A 24,274-nucleotide genomic window follows, 5' to 3' on the forward strand; every position below is an offset into this window, starting at 1 on the left:
TTTTAGTTGCACAATATTTGCAAGTATATGTGAAAGCCGCATTGCCTCATCAAGGCCCCTCCATATAGTGTGGTCCTAACTCTCATCTGCCTTTCCATGTAGAGTATATTTGGCAATGGATAAATTAAGAGCAGGTATCCCTTGATGCATCCCATTTCTCCCTAAGGAAAGTGCAGGGACACACCAGACGCTCAGCACAAAACAATGCCAGCTGAAGGCTACCAATGTGTCCCCAAGCCAATTCCAGCAAACTAAACAAAAATGGCAACCAATGGCCTAGTTCACATCTGAATAGCACTAGAAGGTTTGTTGCATTGCTGTGCGATTCTGCAGGTCAATTATTTGAATGACTATAATGGAAAAAAATTACTGCGCTATCCCCATAAAACCTGTATACAACCAGTGTACATAGTATAGGAAATCAAATAACACAAAGCTGCAACTAGAAAATGTGAGACACCCACACTGTAATAAACCAAAATCAAAAGTAGCTGCGCTGAAAAACTTAAATAATGGATGAGAATGAAACAATGAAATCACCTCTCAATGTGAGGGTTATGCACCCGTAATGTAGTGACAAGTAGTGAGAAAACTTATTTAAACCACATCAAACAAAATAAGTATAACATGGAAAAATGAGTGAATTGAGTCCATTCCAAAAGTATGAAGGGGAGGGAAAAAGTTCACTGGCAAAACACTCCTTCAGAGATGGGTGAGACAAGCATCCATGCGATGTGAGTAATACGACTATAACACCCAGAAGAACATGGTGACAGAAGGGTTCCTCCACCAATATAAATGCTGCCCCTTACCATCTCCTTTGATCTCTTGTTACGGAGATCATACAGGCGTGTGGCTATCTACCCCAGCCTCGGGTCTTGGTAAGGACGGGTCCCAATGTGTCTCTCCACCATGGGTCTTCTAAGCAGTAGTTGGACACTCATCCCCCATAACTCCTCTGCTGCCACCTTCAGCTATGTCTCCTCTCTACTTTCTCCTGGGATTTGATGTGGTTTAAATAAGTTTTCTCACTACTTGTCACTACATTACAGGTGCATAACCCTCACATTGAGAGGTGAGGGTTACCATGCGATTTGGTGCCCACAAGCGTACTGTGTTTGCAATCAGCCTTTAGGGTGCTGTTAACATTACATTGGCACCTGAAGCAGATCGTAAAGAAGTTTCGGCACAGTGCAGGAAACATGCATAGAACATGTATTTCCAGCATTGTGTTCTGTTGTAAACTGTCCCCTAGAGCAAGGTATACATGAAAGGGCTTTGCACAGCACATACAAAAGATAGGGGGATTTACTAAGACTGGAGCACAAAGAATCTGCAACAGCTGTGCATGGCAACCAGTTAGCTTCTAGCTTTTATTTTAAAAGTGTAATTGAACAAGCTAAAAGATAATGTAAACGCAACATTTCATATTCCTGATATGTGTATATGCTTTTATGTACTTGTATAAAAAAGTATCCTGTTCTTTTTGTATTGCTTCCCTTGTGTGAAATCCCTGGTGTTTCTGCCAGTCCCTCTGCTTTTCTATTAATAACTGACCACACTAGGCATGAGAGCACAGTGGTCAGTTATCTAGCTGTGCCTGCTCTCCTCCAGTCTTGGGGGCTCACACGTGCCCCCAACCATTTACTGGAAAGTTCAGTATCCGGCTGTTTCTCCTTCCCCAGCTCTTTGAGTTCCATATGCAGCTGAGAACAGAGGGTATGTGATCTCTCTAGGCTATAAAAAGATTGCCAAGACTCTGAAACTGAGCTGCAGCACGGTGGCCAAGACCATACAGCTGTTTAACAGGACAGGTTCCACTCAGAACAGGCCACGCCATGGTCGACCAAAGAAGTTGAGTGCACATGCTCAGCATCATATCCAGAGGTTGTCTTTGGGAAATGGACGTATGAGTGCTGCCAGCATTGAAGGAGTGGGGGTTCAGCCTGGCAGTGCTATGAGCATACGCCGCACACTGCATCAAATTGATAAGGGTAAAGATGTACTGGCCAAGCATGTCTCCAGACCTAAACCCTATTGAGCATCTGTGGGGTATCCTCAAATGGAAGGTGGAGGAGTGCAAGGTCTCTAACATCCACCAGCTCCGTGATGTTGTCATGGAGGAGTAGAAGAGGACTCCAGTGGCAACCTGTGAAGCTCTGGTGAACTCCATGCCCAAGAGGCTTAAAGCGGAGTTCCACCCACCTTTTGAAGTCCTCACCATCCAGCAATAATGTGTGCAGTAATTCCAAATTGGCATATCATTTTTATTTATTTTTTCTGGATCACTTACTTTAGTAATTCTTTATTCTATTCTCACTTCCTCCTTCGTGGCCCTGGCCACGCACGTTATTTGCGGCTTTGCAATGTCTCCTGGGAGATACATATTATCAATCCCAGGAGACAACAGATTCTTTGTAGCCATAACAATGAGGCGGACACTTCCTCCGTCGCTGCCCGTTTGTTATGGCAACAAGACCATCTTTGTATGCTACGGCCTGTGTATACTGCGCGAGATCGGTTGGTTTATGCTGGGTAGCCAGCTGCACCATATCCTGGTACAGACTCCTAGTGGGCTTCACATGCCCACAGTGAAGATGGAAGCGCTCTGCAAAGAAGAAAACAAACCTGAGTACATACAAAAAAAAAAAAAATCCAGGAATTGAACGGCAAATTTATTAACCACACACATTAAAGTATTTAATGCAGTGTAGCAGAACGGATTAGCAAAAAAAATAAAAAATAAAATCTGGGTGGAACCCTGCTTTAAGGCAGTGCTGGAAAGTAATGGTGGCCACACAAAATATTGAAACTTTGGGCTCAATTTGGACTTAGGGGCGTACTCTCTTTTGTTGCCAGCGGTTTAGACATTAATGGCCGTGTATTGAGTTATTTTGAGGGGACAGCAAATTTACACTGTTATACAAGCTGTACACTCACTACTTTACATTGTAGCAAAGTGTCATTTCTTCAGTGTTGTCACATGAAAAGATATATAATAAAATATTTACAAAAATGTGAGGGGTGTACTCACTTTTGTGAGATAGTGTGTGTGTGTGTATTTTTGTGCCCTGGCAGAATTTGATTTCTTGGCCATTTTTGTGGCATTTGCGTAGTAATGACTTTCTTCTGGCGACTCGACCATGCAGCCCAGCTTTCTTTACGTGCCTCCTTATTGTGCATCTTGAAACAGCCACAACGCGTTTTCAGAGAGTCCTGTATTTCACCTGAAGTTATTTGTGGGTTTTTCTTTGCATCCTGAACAATTTTTTCCTGGCAGGTGTGGCTGAAATTTTAGTTGGTCTACATGACCGTGGTTTGATTTCAACAGAACCCCTCATTTTCCAATTTTTGATTAGAGTTTCAACACTGCTGATTGGCATTCTCAATTCCTTGGATATCTTTTCATATCCCTTTCCTGTTTTATACAGTTCAACTTTTGATGAAGGTCAGTTTCTGTTGCCATTATGATTTATGGTGCTTAAGCCCACTTACTGCGACAAAGTACCCCATGGTTAGTGGGTCCTACGCTATCCATAGAATGGGAGATCCTGCTTCTCTGAACCATGGGAGCCATACACTCCTCTATATGGGAGAACTAAAGGACATTTATGAACCGATGACACAGGTGTACACTAATGAGAGGCACTGATGTGGGAGTGGTGTGCTCCTGCCCAAAAGGATTTGGTCAGAATCCATACAATAGATGAACAAGATATTTGGGGGGAACACCCTAAAAGATGCATTAAAGATGGTGCAGCCATAAGACCATACAACAGAACAGAATATTACAGCGCACACATGCAAAAAAGACATTTACCTCCTGCAATGCTATTTAAAACACCTAGACATTTTCAAAAAACATTATCAAAAAATATGGGGCTTTGGTCACACCATATTGCTGTATGGTGCTTAAGCCCACTTACTGCAACAAAGTACCCCATGATTAGTGGGTCCTATACTATCCATAATCATAGGGTACTTTGTCACAGTAGGTGGGCTTAAGCACCATATAGCAATATGGTGTGACCAAATCCCCATATATTTTCACACTGGGGCTGCCCGAGCATTAGCGGTAAAGTGCTGCTTTGTATTAGCGGTGCATTAGCGCTGTTTAAGCAGCGCTTTTCGGACAATAGCAGGGCGTTTTAACCACCGCTAGTGGCCGAAGAAGGGGTTAAAAGCGCCCGTGTTGTTGTGCTTTTGAAACGCTTTTCAATGAATGGGCAGGGGCGTTTTGGGGCGTTCTGTATAAAGCGCTCCGCTCCAGTGTGAAAAGTCACACTGAAATGAATGGGAGGCGGTTTTCAGGCGCTTTGCAGTTACTATTTCTAGCGCTAAAATGCCTGAAAACTCCCTCATTGTGAAAGGGGTCTAAAGGTGGAAAAAGTTCTTGAATGATTTTTCTTTGTCTAATTTTTTTTTTACATCGCAGAAACCTGAGATTTTATATACACTGTATATTTTATGTGTATGCATGTTTTGACTTTCATTTTTATTTTAATCAAAGGGGTGATTTACAAGTTGAGGGTTCACATATACTTGAAGCTAGAAACTGGTTACTTTGAACAGCTGCTCTGAGTTTAGTAAATTCTGCCCGATATGTTTCCAAGCATACTTACCAGCTTGCCTGCACAGCAAAAAATAAAATAAAAAGCAAATTACACCATTCAACAATCTGTGTTTTAAAAATAGAGATTTACATCTATCCAATTCAAGGTTTACCTTTTTCATTGTAGTGTTTTATTGTAAGTTTTTAATGTATTACAGACACAGTGGGATGTGGTGTCATTCACTCATAAAGCTCAGATCAGCAAAGCATTTCCCAATCATATATATTGTAGGCCTTAAACCACTTTATGTTCAACAAGTTTCGTTTACAGCTCAGACGCTACCTGTGTTTCACACTAGGGCGGGCGGGCGGGCGTCGGCGGTAAAGAGCCGCTATTTTTAGCGACGCTTTACCGTCGCTTTTGCAGCGATTTTCGGCCGCTAGCGGGGCACTATTAATCGGTGCTGCCCATTGATTTCAATAAGCAGGAGCGCTTTAAGAGCAGTGTGTACACCACTCCTAAAGTGCCTCAAAGATGCTGCTTGCAGGACTTTTTTTGGCGTCCTACCAGCGCACCGCTCCAGTATGAAAGCACTCGGGCTTTCACACTGGAGTGACAGAGGCGCTTTACAGTCACTATTTTTAGCGCTATAGCGCCTGTAAAGCGCCTCAGTGTGAAAGTGGCCTTTAGGCAGGCTAAGACATCATTGATTTCTACCGTGGCTGCAGCTGTCAGTAAACGTTGATTGTGTCGCATCCAGTTTAGAATCTGTAGAACTGAGACTCTTTTTCAGCAAATGCAATCCAGCCAAAACATATTCTGTGAGCAGCGTAGACCTCATTGATTTCTTATCCTGACTTTGTAGGTTTAACTTGAAGCTCTCTAGATGAAGAGGTCAGCTGCACCTATTGTAAAACAGCATTAATAATCCTATTTATTAGGGATACTCCAATACTGGTATCGGTGGATATCCCCGTCCCGCCGATGATGGCAAATTACGGCCGCTGGAGATGTAGAGGCAGTCTGTCCCCAAGCTGACATCACTCCCCCCTATGCCCTCAGGGTCCTGAAACTTCTCCAGCCCTGTGATCACCACCGGCGCCCGTGATTTGCTATCATTGACGGGACGGGACACCTATGTAGATTTTGCATCAGGTCAGATATGTACTGTGAGTTCTAAAAATTTTGAATAACACACACACACAAGCAGTGGGGGAAATAGAATGTGATTTGGACAGGAATCGCATGCGATTCCCTGCAGTGCGATTTGTGGCAATTTATTTTTTTTGTATTGACGCAAATTACACCGCAAAGTATCGGTACTCCCTATCGGTGAGTACTTAACCAAAAGTATCTGTACTCATACTTGCCGATAAAATAAAAAATATCAGTACATCCCTACTATTTATAGCTGGCATTTGTTGATACATCTCTTTTGACCTATAAGTAGACTGATTTGTTATTTTTGGCCATCTGGGTAATCCATGAGCCATAATTTTATAACTATGACGTTCCATGTAAGTTGTATCATCATTTTTTGTTGCTTTCATAAAGGATTGCTAGTTATGTTTTCTTCTTGTAGATACCCACAAGCTGGAAAAATCCTTCAGGTAGATATCATATCGGTGAAAAGAATGGCTTTGACTTTTATCCAAAGGCCCTCAAAGAGCGACTGCAGGTAATAGTAATTCTCAAAACGTATATCCTCTTTTTCCTTTTATATATAAAAAAAAAAAAAAGACAAATGATCTTAAATTTTGTACGTTAACATCTTCATAACCCGGGGGAATTTAGTGTTTGTGACTGGCGTAACCCCAGTTGACTTGTGTTTTGATATGTTTCTAAAATTGCAAACAAGTGTCAGTCCTTAGTGCTAGTTCACACAGGGGCGACCTGTTAGGTGACTTGTCAACCTGACAATTCGCACTCCATCCAGTACTACTTTGGGGCGACTTCGGAGCGGCTTCAATTGACTTCAAAGTCGGGCGACTTTGAAGCCAACCCTGTGTGAACCGGCACTAAAGGAAAGAGAAAAGTAGCTTTTTAAGAAAAAGCAATGTCACAACAGCACTATGTTAGGTTAGGTGGTTACTGTCAAATTACCAACAGTCACCAACTAGGAGTAGATGTTTTTATGTCAGCAAGGTGCCACTCTCAATAGAGTACTAGCCTCATGTAGCTGGCATGGGTTGTTATCGATTTTGACAGGTACCTGCTTCCCACTTCCGTTCCTAGCGGCGCTCGCAAAGGCAAGTTCTCCTTCCTCCCTCCCCCCTGCAGTATTCTGAGACACTAAGAGTTCCCAGAAGACTGTATCCACCACTCACGATGTACAGCACGACTCACGCATGGGCAGTGGGCACCCGGCTGTGAAGCCGCAAGCTGTCACAGCCGGGTGCCCATAACGAGGATGCTGGGGACCAAAGACAGCGAGCAAGACCGACTGGGGTGAGCACACCGCTGGATCGTGGGACAGGTGAGTGGCTGTTTTTTTAAAAGTCAGCAGCTACAGTTTTTGTAGCTGTTGGCTTTTTATTTTTTTCACAGGTGGCTAGAACTCTGCTTTTAACGTTTTTCACGTGTTACAACCATAAAACCATAACTACACCTAACCTTTGCAGAATTTTGATTTTGTAATTTTAAATTTTATGTTTGCCACTGTTTATTGTTGGACATAGTTACATTAACTTTATTTTTTGCTGTTCTAGAAAGAGCGAAAAGAAAAATTGTGGGATCCCACCCACCGAGCCATACTAGCAGACGCATGCAGGAAGCAGGAGGAGATTGACACAGGCTCGAACAATCAAACCCAGGTTAGAAATAAACTTGCGTGAAGGAAGCCCCTATGATGCGGTAATGTGTTGTAGCTTATAGCAGTTGTCTGCCAAGGGCTTTTATTCCTACACTAGGCAATATTATTTACCTTATTCTGGCACTTCAAACCTGGAATGTTCTTCAGCATGCCAGCGTAGCCCTTACAATGTTGTTATGTTAGTCTCTTTCATATCAATATGGAATTTGCCCATTCAATCCACTGTTGTATCATGGGAGCATGAGAAGACAGCCAAAAACGATCGCTTTGTTTACGGGCAATAAAAAGAAGACGTAATATAGCAGTGGGTACAGGAAGTGTAAGCATTTCCTAATTTAGTGAACCCAGGTGACAAACTGAAGGATCTTGAGGTAAAGAGATATCCTATATAGAGCAGGGCTCAAAATTTCAAGTCCTGAGCTACTAGCCAGGCCTCAAGGGTTACTCGCTCCCAGTTGCACAACCCCTACCCTGCCCAGCCCCTAATTCCGCCCCTAAACACGCCCTCATAACTTATCTCATGAAATTACACTTAAATGTTTTATGCAGAATTAAGTTACAAAAATAAATATTAACACCTTTATCAGCGCCGCCTCGCCTGTGCCCCACAGTGCAGCCTACCTATGCAGGGGAGGAGAGGAAGAGGATTGCTGGCCGGATCATCAGAGTGCCAAGGAACATCGCTGTAACAGCTTTCGTTTGAATTGCTGAGTGTTACTGCCGCTCGCTTTTTCATACAGCGCCACCTCCTGGCTCAGATACTTTGATATACATCACACATCCTGGCATTGGTTGGCTGATCTGTCTATCAAAGTACCTGGGCTAGGAGGCAGGGCTGTGTGTGACAGTGAGTGCGGGAACACACGGCAATTCTAATGAAAGCTGTTACAGCGATTGTTCCTCGGCGCTCTGATGATCCGGCCACCTGCTCTCCTCTCTCTTCCCCGGGGTGATCACTGGAAAAACGGCTCCCATTCAACCCCGCCTACCAGCGGTGTTTGCCCCCCCCCCCACACACTCCAAGGCAGCCCATGCTCACCAGCCCTCATTTTCCATTTGCAAAATGCGAGTAGGCGAGTGGAAAATTTTAGGGCTGTATAGAGGATATAGGGGGTTATTTACGAAAGGCAAATCCACTTTGCACTGAAAGTGCACTTGGAAGTGCAGTCGCTCTAAATCTAAGGGGTAGATCTGAAATAAGTGGAAGCTCTGCTGATTTTATCATCTAATCATGTGCAAGCTAAAATACTGTTTTTTTTTTTTTTTTTTTTTTTTTATTTTCCTTGCATGTCCCCCTCAGGTCTACAGCAACTTTACTTCCAAGTGCACTTTCCGTGCAAAGTAGATTTGCCTTTAGTAAATAACCCCCATAGTGTGAAGGATATTTGTCCAGTACCTGAAAAGCTCCAAAACATGAGTTGGCTCTCCCAAACCACAATGACATTTTGGACAAATGAAAGAATGTCACCTACCCAATCTAAATGGTTTTGTAGGTGTTCTCTAGACTCGATGTAAGCAAAATACCGTAATTGCAACAGGTTTTGAGTACTGCTCAGATAGCCCCCTAACCTGTAGACTTTGCTTTAAATACTTCTAAATTTTCCACAACAGGATTATTGTAGGAAAAGTTGAAGGGGCAAAGGGAAGGTTAAATAAGTGTCAGCTTGGTATAGCAGCCATTTATATAGGGTCATGTATATCTATTATATCCCAACCCGTAAATGTTGAAGCTAGGCAGCATAGAAATAGATCCTAGCATTTGGGACTGCCAAACCTCCTTGATCTTTGCCATATTGTAAAGCAGTAAGTTTAATTGCGGCTGCTTGTTTTATCCAGATAAGTTCCCAGAATTGTGAATCTATACGAGCAAACCGCTTATGTGGTATCCAAATGGAGGAATTGTGTAATTTATATAGAGTAACTGTGTGGCCCATACCATCTTAATTAAATTAGTTCTACCGATGAATGATGAAGTGGTACACACTAGGTTTTTGTTTTTTTTTTTTTTTTTTTCTTTATGCCTAGTGGGTTGAACTGAAAAAACTGTCCGATCTGACGTTCGTACAGAGATCTCCCCCCACTAAGCTGTTGTGTTCTGACAGGGGACACCCCCCCACACTACTTCTGGTGGCCATAAGTCATCCAGGTCTCATTCCCTCTTCCCCAGTGGTACCATATAAGGTGTCTGTCCCCTTAAGGGGGGATCCGCTATGTACACTCAATACCAATATTGGCTGTCCTATGAATATTGGTCGTACCCGAGAAAAGCTTGAATGCAACAGATAGATTTGCTGCAAGTCCACAGCACAAAACTCTCTGGTAATCACATCGAGGAAATTTGGTCATCCACTGCAATCGCCACTGTCACCAATTACCACTGAGAATGATATCCCTTTTACTTTGGACCAGGTGAATTAAAACTGCACTCTATCAAAGGAAAAAGCTCATCACACCAGCCAGTAAAATATGCTCATAGCGCAATATTTATTTAAGAGTTCCAGCAAGCATCCATTACATAAAAACTCCAAAGAAAAACAAACTCCAATAACAAGCCACTGCACAGCATCCAGCGGCTTTACACAGTCGCTACATCTCCACTCTACATAAGTTTCTTTAGTCCAATCTGTAATGGTAGTTTGGGCTCAGGAGCAGTTCTATCCTGCTGTGCAATGGGCACCATGTCAGAGTTCTAAGCATGTGTACTCAGTTCCCCATTTTAAAGAGCCGCTTGCTTCCTCCTTCTTGAGCATGGTATCTTCGCTGTCCACATCTACCAGGTTTGGCACCTCTGTTCCACTGTGGGTTGTTTTTAGCTGGTGTTTTAGCAAATCATTTCTGGAAAGCTTCCTTATACTTATCTTTCACTGAGCGGGGTGGGAGCCCACCATCTTGGAGAACTGGATCTGCTGCCAATCTGGTGTCTTTGCTCTGTTTAGACATGTCTGAGAGGAATTAAAACAATACCAGAGAATAGCCGCCATTGTGGGAAACCCAGCAAAGTGTAGTGTGCCCGAGATACGAGCACTGGAGAAGCGTCAACAGGATAAGACTGGAGCCTTGGCAGAGAAAGCAAACTCTCATCCTGCTGCCAAGCCAAGCTTTAATTCCTCTTCAATTGCATAACTGGTTTATGGTACACACTCCTGTTTTTAGAACTGTGAATTTTTCTTCTTTTGTCTTTTTTGTTTTCTATAGTTGGGAAAACTGATCAAAGAAGATGTTCAAAATCAAGTAGAACTGCTGAATTCATTTGAGAAGAAGTATAGTGATCCGGGTCCAGTGTATGACTGTTTGGTGTGGCATGATGGGGAAACGTGGCGGTAAGTCCTCGTGGATTAATGAAAAAATCAGTTATCTATTTGACAATGAGAAATGATCATGAATGAGAAATGTAAATATGTTGAAGGTTACTGCTTGGAAGGAAAAATCCAGATGGCGGCAAATGTGATTCAGCTGGGCAATGCAAAATCAATCCTGGATAGTAAATGGATTTTAAAAATGTGGCAAATGACACAATGCACATTCAATAGAAAAAAAGTTGATAATTTGCTTGTCCTACTATAGAAGAAATCAGTAATTTTTGTTTAAGATCCTATAATACTTATTTTTTTTCAAGCATAAGAGTTGCTGAATTTAGGTGTTTTCTTCTAGTGCCTGCATGGACACAAGTGAATGTGGGGATCTTGAAGCTTGCACTGTATTAGGAAGTTACAGAGAAATACAAGAATATGCATCGTTTGGTACATCAGAAATGCTGAATTACTCAGTAAACATTTATGATGAAGGGAATTTGCTGTCTATTGTAACAAGTGGAGGTAAGGTCTGTTTTGATACTCTGTCCAACCTCATTTACTACCACTGACCGACGTGTGTGTGTGTGTGTATATATATATATATATATATATATATATATATATATATATATATATATATATATATATATATATATTATTATATATTTTTATTTTTAGAACTTTGAGTTGTTTGTATAGCATGTCTACTTATCCTAACTTGACATTAATTCTGTAATTATTGCTGATCTTTTTGCATCTGCTATGGCTCCCACAGCTTAAATGTGCTTTACCCAACATTAACATTTATTTATTTTATATTATTGTGCATGTATGTTAAAGTGGTTCTAAAGGCAGAAGGTTTTTATTTTCATGCATTAAGATAAAGAAAAACTTTTGTGTGCAACATCCCTTCTGAGCCCCATCTTGATCCAGTGATGTTGCACAAGACTCTGCTGTCCGGAACTCTCCCTCCTGATTGGCTGAGACACAGCAGCGGGCTCCATTGACTCCCGCTGCTGTCAATAAGTCAGTGAGCCAGTGAGAGAGAGGAGGCAAGGCTGGACCATGGCTCCATGTTTGAACGCACACACTTAGTAGGGGCTCGGCTCGGGTGCCCCCATAGGAAGCTGCTTGCTGTGGGGGCACTCAGCAGAAGGTAGGGGCCAGGAGCGCCGGCGAGGGACCCGAGGAGAGGAGGATCTGGGCTGTTCTGTGCAAAACCACTGCACAGAGTAGGTAGGTATGACATGTTTGTTAATTTTATACAAGACTTTAATATCACTTTATTAATTGTAATATTTGTGTATATTACAGGTGCTCATGGGACACATGTGGCTAGTATTGCTGCGGGTCACTTTCCTGATGAACCTGAAAGAAATGGTATAGCTCCAGGGGCCCAGATCCTAGCCATAAAGATCGGTGATACTAGGCTCAGCACAATGGAGACTGGCACAGGACTGATTAGAGCGGTATGGCATACTACTTTATCTTGGGAGTCTAAAATAACAACTATTTTCTTCATGCCCATTTAAGCTCCTGTCATTAGGGATGCTGCACCCCTGATGCCTGGCCCTGCCCTCTTCTGCCTCTTGCACTCCATGGCAGCCCACATTCATGCTGGTTAACCCCCTTGGCAATCTCTGTGGTATTGACAAGCCCTTCACCTGCTGACTTTTCCGGCCCTTGCTTTCCTACCTGCCCCCCTTGCGTGAAGTGTGGCAAACCTGATGTGTGGACAATTCTCGTTGGGGTTCTGCGTGGTAAAACTGCCGAAGACATCAGGCTCCATGTTCACTATTTAATTTTTATTTTTTTCACTGTCAATTTTCAGGATTTTTTATTAAGTACTTTTCCTTGCTGGAGTTGTTTAGTGCAGTGGGTGGAAATGTTGTGCCATGTCCCTCTAAATCTCCTTGTTTGTTCCCTCAAAACTGATGTTATCTAGTTCATGGCAGGTCCTCACCCCTAAGTACGTTCTTCCAATGTCTGCATAGGACCGCACAGATGTTGGTGCTTTGGTTACTGGGTAAGAGAAAAATTACTCTTCCACCCTCTCCTGTATGCATGGCAGGCTGCTGCACATGTTTTTTCTGTTAGACACGTCGTCTTTCCCAGATGTGTGATCCTTCCTGTAAGGTCTTGCTGAAATGCCAGGGCTATTGCTAGCTACTCCTGGCATGATGTGAGAATGTAGCAGCTTAGGTGACTGTGACATCTGGGATAAGTCCTGTGTAAGCCAAATTTTGCTCTCTCGTGCAAAGCTGGCTGTCAATACAGTCACATTAACAGCTACATTCTCACTCAGTGCCAGCTTTATCCCTAGCACTTTTTATGGTACTGAAAGCAAAACCAAAAATTACCAAATGTTTTCTGTTACTAGCATTAACAAAGCTGATTTTATTTTTCTGACTTCCCTTTGTAACAGTTTTTACCTGATGATTCTGCCAGTAAGTCTGTCGATTTTCAATTTCCTTTTACAGACCCAAGCTGTCCAGTAAAAGAGTATGTTAGAGGGTTGAAACAAACCATTTATCACTGACAAGGATAATTACAAAGGTCTTTATTCCAAAAGAAAAAAACTGTCCCTGTAAATGGTTAAAGAGTGTTGTCTTGAGTTCAGCTTTAATTTGTCACATTTGTAAAGTCTATCTAACAGTAGTCTTCCCAGACAATGCTGTTATTTCAGTTGTTCCTTTATACAGTGGAACCTCGGATTGCGAGTAATGCGGTTAACGAGCGTTTCGCAATACAAGCAATTATTTTTTTTTAATCCTGACTCGGTTTTTGAGTGTTGTCTTGCAAATCAAGCAGGATTGAAGCTTCTGCAGTGTGCAGTACCGCATTTGGCCAGAGGTGCGGGGGCGCCGGTGACACTTGGAGCCATTTGGAAATACTCAGAACTACTCCTAAATAATCGGGAACACGCGGAAATACTCCGAGACCACTCAGAAACTGAGTATTTCCGAGTCTCTCCGGCGCGCCCCCCCACCTCTGGCCACATGCGGTATTACATGCAATGGAAGTCAATGTGGAACGAACTATCTTCGTTTCCATTGACTTCTGTGGGGAAACTCGCTTTGATGTGCAAGTGCTTTGGATTACAAGCATCCTCCTGGAACGGATTATGCTCGTAATCCAAGGTTCCACTGTAGATAGATGATCCACCCTAAAACAGGAGGTGTGTTACTGGCTGGAACACCAGGTGTCAAAAAAAAAAAACGTTTGGATGAGGCTTAAGTGTCTATCTCCCCACTAGCGACAGCATTATCAGCTTGTGGGGGAAATCCCCATGCCCAAATACTCCCTTCCCTTTCTCATACCAGCGTTTTTCAGCTCAAGGACCATGACTCTGTGCAGAGAGACAGGTGTAGCTACAATACAAGAAAGCCTTGACGTGTGTGGAGGGACATGAATGTCCCATCCATATCCTCCACCCTCCTCTTGTTTGCAAACGCTTAGTGCTAGAGTCATCCCTTCAGGCAGAATAAATCAAATACTGGGCACCAGGGCCTGTACAAGGAGGGGGCACCTGGTTGCCAGGAGCAGCATGCAGAGAAATCTGTGCACAGAATACTCAGGCTATGGCTTCAGTCATTGCTACAGGCTGCCCAAACAGCGGGCTAAGTCTGGTTGGCTCCATCTGGGCTGTGACACTGAGAGCTCCTCTACAGGTGGGCAGAGCAAGAAGAAAACACAACAGTGCAGTGCCGATTACTGCTTCCTGCCCTGCACACATTACAGCTCACCTCAGCATGAAGATCTCACAGGATGAATGTCAGACAGTCTTCTTCCATGTGAGTCCCCACTGCTCTGCTTTCCAAACTGTACCTGCCTGTGCTGTAAACCTGCCCTGTACTTTGCAGAGCAGGTTTACTAAAAGAAGAACAATTCTTACGGTATGTATGTTGAGAATATACTGGGACTTTTTAGTTGGTAATGTTCTTTGCTGACCCACCTAGTACTTGTGTATGGGGAGGAAATCCAGTGCTTATCTAACTCCCCCCTGCTGTCCCCCATCCTGAACACCGGATGTGTCCCACTGACAGCTGTGTACTTGCTGTATAACATGCCTGATATTAGCTGGGTGCAATGAAAAAAAAAAAAAACCTGTCCTTATTATCCTTATTAGCCCAGCCTCCTGTCAGTCTGATCAAGCCCCCCCCCCCCCCCCTTTAGCCAACCAGCAGTTATCGTCCTGCCCCTTTACCTCTTCAGTAAATGATGATATAGTGGTGATGGAGAACAGTGTTCATTTCCCCCGCACACAGCTGAATGTAAGTTTCTTCCTCTGTGAGCTTCATGTGTGAACATGGCAGTCAGTTCTCCTGATCTCCCTCCTGTGTGTCCTGCTTCATTCATCCCCAGCCTCCCCATTACAGCTCAGTGCAAGCACAGGAGATGTGCAGAGCCCCCCCCCAGGGGCTTTCACACTGGAGACACAGCAGCAGCTCTTTCAGGGAGCTTTGCAGGCGCTATTTTTAGCGCTGTAGCGCCTGCAAAGCGCCCCAGTGTGAAAGGGGTCTTAACGCCGATTTACTGTCAATTTCACGGCACTATTCGGCGTGAGCATGCTATCAGCACAGAAAACTGCCGCCCATAGATGCATATGTACGGTGTGAGGGCTTTAAAGCCCACCCTCTTTGTCACCGCACATATGCATTACATGGATAGCTACAGGTTAAGAAATGCAGCCCATCACACGTGGTGTAAATGAGATCTTTATGTATGCTCTGAGAATCTGCCTACCGTCCTTTACTAGTCCACCTTGGCTAAGTCCATGGAAGGGACTTATGCTCATGATTGCTCTACAGAAAATCCAGGATGAGACGCATCAGGCAGCTTGACTTGTCTGTGTGTGGCCATCCTACTAACTGTTAGGACGTAGAACAATCTTTATGATCATGGCTGCACAGCCTCAAACCTGTAACTGATCAATGTCAGCTCAGTTACATAGCTTGTGGTATTTTTTTTTTTTCAGGGCAGCATGGTGGCAAATCTTGCCTTGCAATGCTGGAATCCCAGGTTCAGTTATTACTAGGGACACAAGTGTGAATGTTCTGTACCTGTTACATGGGTCTCTTCTCATAACCCAGAAACTTGTAGGTCACCTGCCTTCTGGCCTGATGATGTGTTAATAGGGCACATTAGATTGTAGGCTCTTCGGAGACAGATGAAGACTTGCTTTGAGGATGGGTAAATAGAGCTGCAGTTCCTGCCCAATTACATATACTGGAACCTGCTCAATCTCCTGGCTGCCGAATGGTTAACTTATTTTTTCAGTTAGACAGCTGCATCAGGGGAATTTACAAGTGGTCTTTCATTTGTTTCTCTTTAGTAGTACTTAAACTGCTCAGTTTTGCTTTTTTGATTGCTTGGACTCTGCAATTCGTTATTTGCTTTTAGTTTTAAATGGTGTGATAAAGCTTTCCTTGTGGGGATTATTACAAACTGACCTTTGTCACTGTCTATCTTCATTAACCAGGTTGTCTTAGACTTAGATGGTGGCTTGCTGCATAAAAGGGATGTCTGTTTACTTTGTTGAAATGTGTGGCTGGTACTCCCTTTGTGCTATGACACTTTGTTATTTTTTATTTTATTTCACAGATGATTGAAGCAATAAAGTATAAATGTGACCTGGTAAATTATAGTTATGGTGAAGCAACGCACTGGCCGAATTCTGGGTATGTTTCTGAGCCTAAGTATCAAGAATAAAAACGATGCACACTGAACAATTGGTTGTTATAAAGGCCGACGAATTTGGTAAAATTATGACTCTTGCCCATTCAGAAGGCAGTTAATTCTATGCTATGTTCAAGTAGCCCTTTAGTCAGAAAATGAAGTCCTGCTAGATCACTTCAGGCTGGCCCATTTTGCAGGTATAGCTATGTAAAACTTTAAAAATAAAGCATAGACAAAAACCTCACCCAAGCTCTACCGAATATTTATAGGATGATGAGCTGAATAACGGTGCTCAGGCCATTGTGTCCCATACATCAAAGTTGCAAAAAGAATGCCGGCAACTTGATTGCTTCTACTTAAATCTTTATTGAGCACAGACTGCAGTGTGACATCAAAACGCTAACATGTTTCGGCAAAAGCCTTCCTTATAGCATACTGATTTATAATAGAATCAAGTTTATATAGGAAAAGGTATCCATTCCTCCAAAAAAGGGGGACGGTACAATCCAATTTAAAATCAATTAACAATTAAAATCATGTGAGCTTGGTATAACCAGAGAAGGGGGAGGGAAAGAATGGACTCCTACTTACGAACGGCCTCAATGCCGGCTGCTTGTGCTCCACGCTGGTCCTGGATACCTCCGAGCAGTTATCTTGCCACATTCCACACTGCAGTACTTCATGTACTGCATGGCCAGAAGAGCCCCAGAAGCACCCGGAACATCTCACATCCCTGCACAGGCGGAAGTTACACTTACATACAGTGTTCCGACTTACGAACAAACTTACTGTCCTTAATGTGTTCGTAACCCGGGGACTGCCTGTATTGTGAGTAAGTGGTCACAAAGTGAACACCTCCCCTCCCACTGGACCGTACCTTCTTACTGATAGAAGAAGAATTCCCAATCAGATCACCACGTTCTCTAAGCTGCTTCTGTTTGATCTGCAACTGTCATGGTGCTGCACATGTGATCATTTATGACACCAGCCAATTGATGATTTGATGGCTTGCTTGAGGAAATGAGGAAATGTGGCTGTTATTACTAATCCTGGCTATCCAGGACTGTAAAAACTGTTAAATCAATTGTTTTAGTTCCGCTTATGATTTACTACTGCTCTGGGCTTCAGCAAAATGGCAGCCTCCAGCAAGAAGAAACCTGATCAATGCTGGAGGCAATTTTACAGCACACACAAATTTTGGTAGCATAATTATTAATGTGGAATGTATGTACCTTGCTAAAGAATATTATATATATTTTTTTTATCAAGTTATGAATAGAGTTCCGCTTTAAGCTAGCTAGACATGGCTCAATAAATTAATTCCTCCATGCTCAACGTTGTGGTTGGAGGAATCTCCACAGCCTTTTATTATGTTCAGCAGCCGCGGCACCCATGACTGCCTGACTAGTGTCACTTTTTGAACAGTAATTGCATTTGATAGGGACGCAGTCATTGTTTGGGTAATTTTATTTTCCACCGAGCCCTGTCGACTTTTCAAATAAACTTTTGTCGAGCTGGGTAGTGCTCTGGATCAACCCACAGCTCCCATTTTGGCCAATTCAGAGTTGGTTCTGGATGCTGAGCTGCTAACTGAGGAGAAAGGAGGACTATCGGTCATCTGAAAAAGGTTTAAAACCTAAATTTGCTTAGCTAATTTGAGTATGTCGTCCTTTCTGAATTATTAAACAGGCTGCTTGTTATGAATGTACAATCCTCTCTCGCTTAATTTGTCATTATGCAGGAGAATATGTGAGGCAATAAATGAAGCCGTGTGGAAGCATAACGTCATTTATGTGTCAAGTGCTGGAAATAATGGTCCATGTCTTTCCACTGTTGGCTGTCCAGGTGGAACTACCTCCAGTGTCATTGGTAAGTTGGTGATTTTCAGGAAAACAGCAATGCCCTTTTTAAGTTGTGGCCCCACCCAAAAAAAAAAAATGTTTTGAGACTTGAGCCCAAAATACAAAAATACAAATACAGTACAAAATACAGGAAAAAGCCTAGGACAGAGAGGTAGACCCGTAATGCTCTAAGGCTCGGTTCACACATGGGCGGCACGACTTGCAGGTCGCCTCAGCGAGGCGACCTGCAAACGACTGCCGGGGCGACTTGCGAGACGACTTCTGCATAGAAGTCTATGCAAGTCGCCCCAAGTCGCCCCCAAAGTAATACAGGAACCTTTTTCTAAGTCGGAGCGACTTGCGTCGCTCCAATTAGAACGGTTCCATAGCACAGAACGGGAGGCGACTTGTCAGGCGACTAGGTCGCCTGACAAGTCGCCCCAGTGTGAACCGAGCCTTAGGCTGACTTCATACTGTTGCATTGCAGCAACCCTCATTCATTTAACATTGCACTCCAGTAGTAAGTACTGTAGATGCTAATGAACACACACCAGAATGCACATGCGGTACAATGAATGTTCACTGATTTACAGTGTTAGTTTCACATGGCTGCTTGTACAGTTTTATATTGTGGAATTCAACTTGTACAGCCATCGTATCAAATAAAAATGAATCTTTCTTTTTGTTCACTGACAAAGTAATATGGAATTGCTCAAACAACCGCTTTCAGCTGAAAATAAATCACGTGGGTGAAAATAATGATCGCTGTGGCACATGGGTTTGGTGACATGGGCCCACTGTCTTATCTTTTACCTTGGTGCTTCCGGTAATATTTGTGACGACTGACCCTGTTACAGAAGCAAATGGACTGAGCAGGCTGGAAAATCTTAGTATTGTGTTCCTGTTGCCTATAGGTGTGGGTGCTTATGTATCGCCAGACATGATGGTTGCAGAATATTCCCTCCGTGAAAAACTTCCTGCCAATCAGTACACATGGTCTTCAAGAGGTCCTAGGTATGTTTTTTCATTTGAGATTTGTACTAATCTTAGGAGGTCATAGATTGTGCTAAGGCAAAGTAAGTGGCTTTAGGTTAAAAGTTGGGCAACTCTTCTAAATAACAGACATTAAACAGTCCTACATGTTTGACTGTGTACTCTTTCAGTTAGCTGAAGGTGCGCACATGGTAGGCTGACATCACTGCTACTGATTGAGAGGCAATGATTTAGCATGAAAATACATTAACTGCTGGTGCAAAGACAATGTATTTGTGAGAAATAATTTCTATAATAAGGCACATTCAAGACAGGAAATAACATAGTTCCATAAGCAATACTAATAAAACTTAAGTCCATTGAATAGAATAATGGTGGCAGCTATCCTCAGAAAAAGCCAGCTCTATGGAATGACGCAAAGGAGAGAAAAACAGGAAGCTCCACCTGAGTGTAGTATTATGCCCCGTACACACGGTCGGACTTTGTTCAGACATTCCGACAACAAAATCCTAGGATTTTTTCCGACGGATGTTGGCTCAAACTTGTCTTGCATACACACGGTCACACAAAGTTGTCGGAAAATCCGATCATTCTAAACGCGGTGACGTAAAACACATACGTCTGGACTATAAACGGGGCAGTGGCCAATAGCTTTCATCTCTTTATTTATTCTGAGCATGCGTGGCACTTTGTCCGTCGGATTTGTGTACACACGATCGGAATTTCCGACAACGGATTTTGTTGTCGGAAAATTTTATAGCCTGCTCTCAAACTTTGTGTCGGAAAATCTGATGGAAAATGTGTGATGGAGCCCACACACGGTCGGAATTTCCGACAACACGCTCCGATCGGACATTTTCCATCGGAAAATCCGACCGTGTGTACGGGGCAGTAGTGTAAATGATTTAATAGCAAAGATACAAAATGCTCACAGGATAGAAGTTAAAATATGCTCACCCAGAGGGAGAGGAGAGGACACCAAACCTACAGTGCTGAGGCGGACCTAATGCCACTAAAAATCGGACCGTTCTGGTCCTCCTCTCCCTTTTTTTTTTTTTTTTTTTTTTTTTTTTATTTCAAAGAGGTTTGGTCTGAATACATTTTTTTCAACCATAATCTGTATAGACCTTCATCTTCGCGCCAGTAGAAGGAGCTGATGCTCAGAGCGCGTAGCCTATCCAGGGCAGCTTTCCCAGTCGTCTCCCCGCTTCCGGTGATGTCATTTCCCTGCGTTCCACACTGGTTCAGTTGGACTTCCTGGTGGCCACAGGACTTTCTACAGACCTCTCTACCACAGCAGCCCGTGGATACAGTGTGAGGATGTCAGAGACCAGAGTGACATTTTACTACAGATATTTTTTTTTAACTGATATCCTGTCAGTGTTTTATATGTTTGCTATTAAACAGTTTACCCTAATACTACACTCAGGTGGCGCCTGCTGTCTTTCGCTCCTTTGCAGTGATTTAGCATGGACATGCTGTTACTGGCAGGAGTTCCAGGTACAAAACAAAAGATTCACAATAAAATGATTTGCTTAAAGGAGAAGTTCAGACAAAGCTTGGGTGGCTGTACTTCTCCTATGGATCACAGGACTGCAGTTAGTTTTGCACTCCTGTGACCCGGTTTCAGCAGAGAGTGCACTAAAGTCCGCTCTCTGCTGACATCACTGATATCAGTCCAGGCACCACGTCATCCCGACAATGGGAGTCTTGATCCGCCAGGTGCCTGGACTGACACCCACTGAGAGCCTGAGACAGCCGCCCTAGCCCCCTCCACAGCCCAGCTTACAATGAGTGAGGAGGGGGGCAGAGCAGAGAGCTGTGACTGGCAGTCTGCAGCTCTGTGCTCATCGCTCAGTTTTCAGTGCAGAGGCGCCAGGGGACAGTTGCAGCATCCACCTAGGTAAGTATAAATCTTAAAAAAAAAAAAAAAAAAAAAAAAGGAAAGAAACCCCTACTTCTCTTAAAGCGGAGTTCCATACAAAAATGGAACTTCCGCTTTTCGGAACCCTCCCCCCCTCCGGTGTCACATTTGGCACCTTTCAGGGGGGAGGGGGGTGCAGATACCTGTCTAAGACAGGTATTTGCACCCACTTCCGGCATAGACTCCCATGGGAGTCTATGCCTCTTCCTGTCAGTCCGCGCTGTCTCCTGGGAAACACACAGCTCCCAGGAGATAGCGGGGACCAGTTACGATGCGCAGCTCGACTCGCGCATGCGCAGTAGGGAACCGGGAAGTGAAGCCGCAACGCTTCACTTCCTGATTCCCTCACCTAGGATGGCGGTGGCAGCTGCCGAGAACAAAGTGGGTTCTCGGCGTCGCCTGCCGACATCGCTGGACCCTGGGACAGGTAAGTGGCCATTTATTAAAAGTCAGCAGCTGCAGTATTTGTAGCTGCTGGCTTTTAATATTTTTTTTTTTTTTTTGGCGGTTTAGGTGGACCCCTGCTTTAAGAAAGCTGTATACAGTGAGGCACAATGCCAAACCTACCATAAAACAGGTTTTGGGTTTACATTTGTTTTAAAAAGTGAGACCGTTGTTGAGTCCATATAACAAAGGACCCTAAATTGAAAATGGTATTTGAAGAAACTGGTATGATTTTACTGGGAAACTTTTATGTCTTTCTCATTACAGCTGACATATGATAGGCCTGAATGCTGGCTGATTCCTATAGGCTTAGTTTCCTTTTGTCACCGTAGGTGGCATCTGTAATTCCTAATCTAAACTTTAGTAGTATTTCCAACAGTAATACATGTACAAGAATAATTGTGTCCTAGTCATCCTCTCTTTTTTTTAATAAATAAGGTTTCTCTTTTTTTATTTTGACATTATTAGCACTGATGGAGCTCTTGGAGTCAGTATTAGTGCTCCAGGAGGAGCTATTGCATCCGTGCCAAACTGGACATTGCGGGGCACTCAGCTAATGAATGGAACATCCATGTCTTCTCCGAATGCTTGTGGAGGCATTGCACTAGTATTATCAGGTTAGCATAATTTGCACACTTCTAGTAGAAGAAGCTTCTCCATCTAAGGTGTCCACTATGTATATTGTGAAATGTTTAATTAATCCCTTGGGCCTCTTGTTTACATATTGTCTTTTACCTTCAGTGTTTGTGTGTAATATTTAACCACTTACGGCAATGTACTGTGGACGGACGGCCAGTACAGGCAAAGCGATATACTGGTACACCGCTGTTTCTGGGTTTAGGGTACACACATGCGAAGCGTGGATAAAAAAAGTTAGTAAAAAGCAGCACACATTACACAAATTGTCACTTTTAGCACACATTTAACCCCTCGATTACCTGAAATGTTAAACCCTTCCCAGCCAGTATCATTCATGCAGTGACCGTGTATAGTATTATCACTGTATTAGTGTCACCGATGATGTCAGTTCCCACCCAGTGTAAGTCGGTGTCAGATTGTCCGACACACCATCACAGTCCCACTATAAGTCACTGATCACCGTCAGTAGTATAAAAAAAAAACCACATTTGTATATGTGTGTCTGTGTGTGTATATATGTATGTATGTATGTGTGTGTGTATATGTGTGTGTGTGTGTGTGTGTGTGTATATATATATATATATATATATATATATATATATATATATATATATATATATATATATATATATATATATATATATATATATATATATATATATATATATATATATATATATATATATATAATATATTTTATATATATAATATATAATTTTGGAGGTGCTATAACTTTCATGCAAACCCAATCAATATACCCTTATTGGGATTTTTTTTTTTTTTATATCAAAGACGTAGCAGAATACATGTGCTTACATTTATGAAAAAATATGATTTTTTTTTTTCTATTGTTGGATATGTTTTATAGCAGGAAGTAAAAAAAAAAATAATTTTTTTCAAAATATTCGTTCTTTTTTTCTATAATAAAAAAAAAAAAATAAACCCATTGGCAATCAAATACCACCAAAAGAGAGCTCTATTTGTTTGGAAAAAAAATATTGTAAATTTTGTTTGCATACAGCGTTGCATGATTGCGCAATTGCCAGTAGAAAATGGTCTGGTCATAAAGGGAGTGAAACCTTCCGGAGCTCATGTGGTTAAATAATAGTGTATTCATACTTCTTCTTTTTTTTTTTTTTTTTTTATCAGGTCTTAAAGCAAATGATGTTGCTTACACTGTGCATTCAGTAAGAAGAGCATTGGAGAATACTGCTTTAAAAGCTGAAAACATTGAAGTTTTTGCCCAAGGGCACGGCATTATTCAGGTATGTCTTTGTCTAGAAACACAAATCTGGTCTCTTGTATAAAATATGCGGTATGTGTGATGATAAATGCATTTAAAAAAATTATGTATTTCGGATCACCACCTGCATGTAGGCCACTGCCGTCTTAATTTCAGTTGCCACAGATCCATGCCAACAATATTGATTGATTGAACTTTCCAGACCTTGCTAAGTTTGTTTTCACCTGACACCAAAGGTTGTCTTGGCCTTGATGCTTAGAAATCCTGCGCTAGAGTTGGGAAAGTGCTTCTTTCCAATTTTCTGGAAGATCTTCATGACAGATGCCAGTTTGCCGGGCTCGGAACGAGACCTGGATACACTGTCCGTGCAAGGGAATCGAACATCGAATGGATCTTGCCATGTACAATTTGCAAGCAGACTGCATTAGCCAGCAGTGCCTAGGTCACGGAAAATGATGCCATCCCTTCCTCTGAAAATCTTTTCTTGTCTACCCATAAAATCAAAATGAGGGCATTCCAGTGATCTTTATATCTCCAGTATGGGTGAGGCAGATATGGTACTCTGACATGATCAGACTTCTGGCAGACTCTACTTGGGCTTTTCCAGCTTACCTGGATTTTCTGTCCAGAGACAGGTTTACCATACTGCTTTTAAGGTTACTGGCTTTAATGGCATTTTTCTGTTGAAGCCCCAGGTCCTTAGAAACAATGGCTTCTCTGAATCTGTGATTCCTACACTAATCGCTATGAAGTCCATCTTCTGCCAGGTCTAAATTCTTTTGATCCTATTTTTTTGTATAAGGTTCTTGTACCGGGTATTTTATGTGGCTCCCCATGACTCGATGGGATCCGA

The 24,274-nt window shown here is 42.7% G+C and overlaps 1 protein-coding gene across 3 annotated transcripts in view; it reads left to right on the forward strand.

The window, feature by feature from the left end:
- Positions 1–24,274, forward strand: part of TPP2 (tripeptidyl peptidase 2) — a 97,402-nt gene that overhangs the window by 4,310 nt on the left and 68,818 nt on the right. For all 3 annotated transcript variants that reach the window (XM_073614451.1, XM_073614449.1, XM_073614450.1), the window contains exons 3-12: positions 6,136–6,231; positions 7,262–7,366; positions 10,561–10,685; positions 11,017–11,180; positions 11,973–12,127; positions 16,263–16,339; positions 18,079–18,206; positions 19,093–19,192; positions 22,008–22,156; positions 23,328–23,443. In XM_073614451.1, the coding sequence (XP_073470552.1) occupies positions 6,136–6,231; positions 7,262–7,366; positions 10,561–10,685; positions 11,017–11,180; positions 11,973–12,127; positions 16,263–16,339; positions 18,079–18,206; positions 19,093–19,192; positions 22,008–22,156; positions 23,328–23,443 (1,215 nt within the window). The remainder of the gene's footprint in view (positions 1–6,135; positions 6,232–7,261; positions 7,367–10,560; positions 10,686–11,016; positions 11,181–11,972; positions 12,128–16,262; positions 16,340–18,078; positions 18,207–19,092; positions 19,193–22,007; positions 22,157–23,327; positions 23,444–24,274) is intronic.

Source organism: Aquarana catesbeiana, linkage group LG02 (genome assembly GCF_042186555.1).
Source record: "Aquarana catesbeiana isolate 2022-GZ linkage group LG02, ASM4218655v1, whole genome shotgun sequence".
Taxonomy (NCBI): Eukaryota; Metazoa; Chordata; class Amphibia; order Anura; family Ranidae; genus Aquarana; species Aquarana catesbeiana.